At 46.6% G+C, this 3,451-nt stretch overlaps 1 protein-coding gene across 1 annotated transcript; it reads left to right on the plus strand.

Moving 5' to 3' along the window:
• Window positions 1-537: 537 nt before the first annotated feature.
• Window positions 538-1,618, plus strand: CCRL2 (C-C motif chemokine receptor like 2). The gene has a single exon (XM_003794524.2). The coding sequence runs from the start codon at window positions 550-552 to the stop codon at window positions 1,600-1,602; it is 1,053 nt and encodes a 350-aa protein (XP_003794572.1). The 5' UTR covers window positions 538-549; the 3' UTR covers window positions 1,603-1,618.
• The last annotated feature ends 1,833 nt before the right edge of the window (window positions 1,619-3,451 follow it).

Consider the following 3,451-nt stretch of genomic DNA (forward strand, 5'->3'; position numbering starts at 1 on the left):
AGTCATCTGTGTATTCAGCCAGTTATGACCACATTGATGGCTAGCATGGTTTCACTTTTGCAAATATTTATTTATATCCTTCGAGAAAAAGGCATGTCAGCTTGTCACAGGAAGCTGCTTCAAGGGGTGAGCAGACTTTTTAACCATATAAAAATCAGGATTTACATCCATTTCTTGAGATTTACCCACAGTAGTTGGTTCTCTTTAATTGTGTATTTTCTTGCATACTGTTTTCAAATTGACAAGTCATGTCTCTACCAAAAGAAGACTGTGTCGTGCCTGCTTCATTTCCTGTGACCCCCAGAACACTACAGAACAACACCTGTGTGCTTTAGTGACCAGATGGGGGTCATGGCTGCTCAGGGGAAGTGGGCGTGTGTGGAGAAATGTTTATTTTCTGAGATGGAGTCCTACCCTGGCTAAAATGAAGTGCCAGGAAAGGGAAGGCGGGGCTGTCTGGGCACTGGTCCTCTTTGCTGTTTCCTTCGGGGTACTACAGCTGTAGGGGAGGTAAAACCATCTCCCGTGTCTCCCCAGGACAGCCTGAAGATGGCTAATTACACAGAGGCACCAGAGGATGACTATGATGTCTTCATAACGGATGATCCAAAGGACAACGAGGCAAGACAATGTGACAAGTACGAAGCCCAGGTCCTCTCAGCCCAGCTGGTGCCCCACCTCTACTCCCTGGTGTCCCTGGTCGGTCTGCTGGGCAATATCCTGCTTGTGTTTATCCTGGTAAAAAGGAAAGGACTCAAACAGGTGGAAAATATCTATTTTCTAAACTTGGCAGTTTCTAACTTGTGTTTCTTGCTCACCCTGCCGTTCTGGGCTTATGCTGCTTCCCACGGGGGCAGTATTGGCGAGCCCATCTGTACCATCCTCGCTGGACTCTGTGCCATAGGCCTGTATGGGGAGGCACTTTTCAGCACCCTCCTTATTGTGCAAAGGTATCTGGTGTTTTTGGAGGTGAGAAGATCTTGCTGGACCACCAAGACAGTGCCTTGCAGCATCATTACAAGTGTCCTGGCATGGGTAATAGTCATTCTGATCACGTTGCCTGAATGCATATTTTATAAACCTCAGATGGATGACCAGGTATACAAGTGCACCATTAGCAGAGCTCCCTTCCTGCCGAGGGATGAGACGTCCTGGAAGTTTATTCTGACTCTAAAGATGAACGTTGTGGTTGTTGTTTTCCCACTGGTCATCTTGCTATTTCTCTATGTACAAATGAGAAAAACCCTAAGGGTCAGGGAGAGGAGTCGGGACCTTTTCAAGCTTGTTTTTGCCATAGCGGTTGTCTTCCTTCTGATGTGGGCACCCTACAATGTTGCGCTCTTCCTGTCTGCTTTCAAAGAAGACTTCTCCCTGCATGACTGCGAGAGCAGCTACAGCCTGGACAGAAGTGTTCAGATAACAAGAATCATCGCCACCACTCACTGCTGCGTCAACCCTCTCCTCTGTGTGTTTCTCGACAAAGAGTTTAGGAAAAACCTCAGGCACCTCTTCCGTCTGCGTATTAGCACCGCGCTTCAGCCCAACGAGGCGTCTGCACAAGGTCCGTTGAGAGACGATTCTGGCCAATCCACCCAACTGTGAGGTGGCATTCATCAATGGCAAGACAAGTAAATGCTGATTTTTGTCTCTTTGCACTGCTTTGTGTTTTTTATGTGGTTGTATGTAAAATAGGATACAGGAAGAAGGAGGGGGTGAGCAAACATTCGCTAAGCACTGAATTTGTCTCAGGCACTGTGCTAGACTCTTCACAACACGAGCTCCTTCCCCTCTCCCTACGTGTCTGGAGCGTGGATGGGATTCCACATCACTAGATTCCACAGAGGTCACACAACTTGAAAGTGACAGGACTAACACACTAATCCAGGTTCTCTTTGCTCCAGAATCTGTGCTTTGTCCAGCCTGCCCATATTCCAAACACTGGGCAACAAAATACATAAAATAAATATATTTTAAAGCATTTATTAAATGTATCTTAAGACAATTAATAATTACTTTTCAAATCAACTCCACCACATTTGAAGCAACCTATTAAGTTCTCTTGGCTACTTGCCACACTCCAAGTCCCCCACCCTGGGAGCACCCCAAAATTTCTGTTTCCCTCTACTTTATCTTCAAGGCTACAGAGTCTTAGAAAATTTTAAAGCCACAAAGACGCAAAATTAGGTTTAGAAATGTCTAACAAAATGAATTACTATGTCCTTTTAACCAGAACACATACTTGAGGCCTCACCAGCCTGTGACTACAAAATCGTCTCACTTCCTTTCTACAGCTGAGTCAGGAGAGTACGGCTCCCACCTGCCACACCAACAGAAGATCAACTTGTCACACAGGGTTATGTCCCCTGGGACCCTTTCAGACCTATAAATGTGGCTCATCCTTGATCCTAAAGCTGTCCTCCTGTCTCTGGTGTTCTGACCAGACTCCACAGTCACCGGTTTCTTGATAATCTTATCCCTGGTTCTTGAGGCCTCAAAGCCACCACTGCCTTGCTGATATGAGACAGCCATTGCTCGTGGCTACATCCTGAAGACACAGGACCTGGACTGACTGCCTCATGCTAGCCTGGCATATTGCTTACACTGGCGAGAATTGAGGCTTGGCACTGATACCTGCTGAAGGTCTAACTGGGTCACCCACTCTGGCTGCCCTCCAGAGTACCAGCTTGGCCATGCTCCCCTTCCAGAATCAGGCATTCATATGTTCAGGGACAAGTGAGTCCCTGTCCCTGCCATACAGGAAGCTACTTTCTCCCTAACTAAAATCACTGGGTTCAAATAGGGACACATGGAGACCTCCGACCTATTGAAAGCCCATCACTGGATGACCAAAAGGGTCCTTAATTTCTTCTTTGAGAATAATGGATGGAAACTTGCTGTATAGTGATAAAACCAGATGGAGAAAATATTGTTTTCCAAACATCGGAACTCTCACATACTACCTCGTAGGCAAAGACCTCCATTTGTGTTAGATGAATTATATGAAAAGCTTGGTAGGATGGTGGAGGGGAACCTCCAGTGACATGCTAGAATGATAATAAATGGCTCCAAATTAGATTCTATAGCAGTGAGTCTGGAACGTTAGCACACATCATCAGAACTGCTGTGTTGAAACACAGGTTGCTGGGCCTCCCCCAGTGTTTCTGATTCGGCACATCTGGAATGGGTTCCCTTGAACATGCATCTCTAACACATTCCCAGAGGATGTTGATACTGGTGGTCTGAGGACTTCACTCTGAGAACCGCTGTCCTAAGGAGAAAGAACTCAGCTAACTAAGGAGTTTCGTCTAGTGCTGAAGACAATGTATAACTTAGAGAAAGGGACAAATTGCTCAGGAAAGTAAAGGGGCTTGGCTCGGCACCTATAGCTCAACCGGCTAAGGCGCCAGCCACGTACACCTAAGGTGGCGGGTTCGAATCCCCAGCCCGGACC

This window comes from Otolemur garnettii, unplaced genomic scaffold (genome assembly GCF_000181295.1).
Source record: "Otolemur garnettii isolate 467f Iridium unplaced genomic scaffold, OtoGar3 scaffold00082, whole genome shotgun sequence".
Lineage (NCBI taxonomy): Eukaryota > Metazoa > Chordata > Mammalia > Primates > Galagidae > Otolemur > Otolemur garnettii.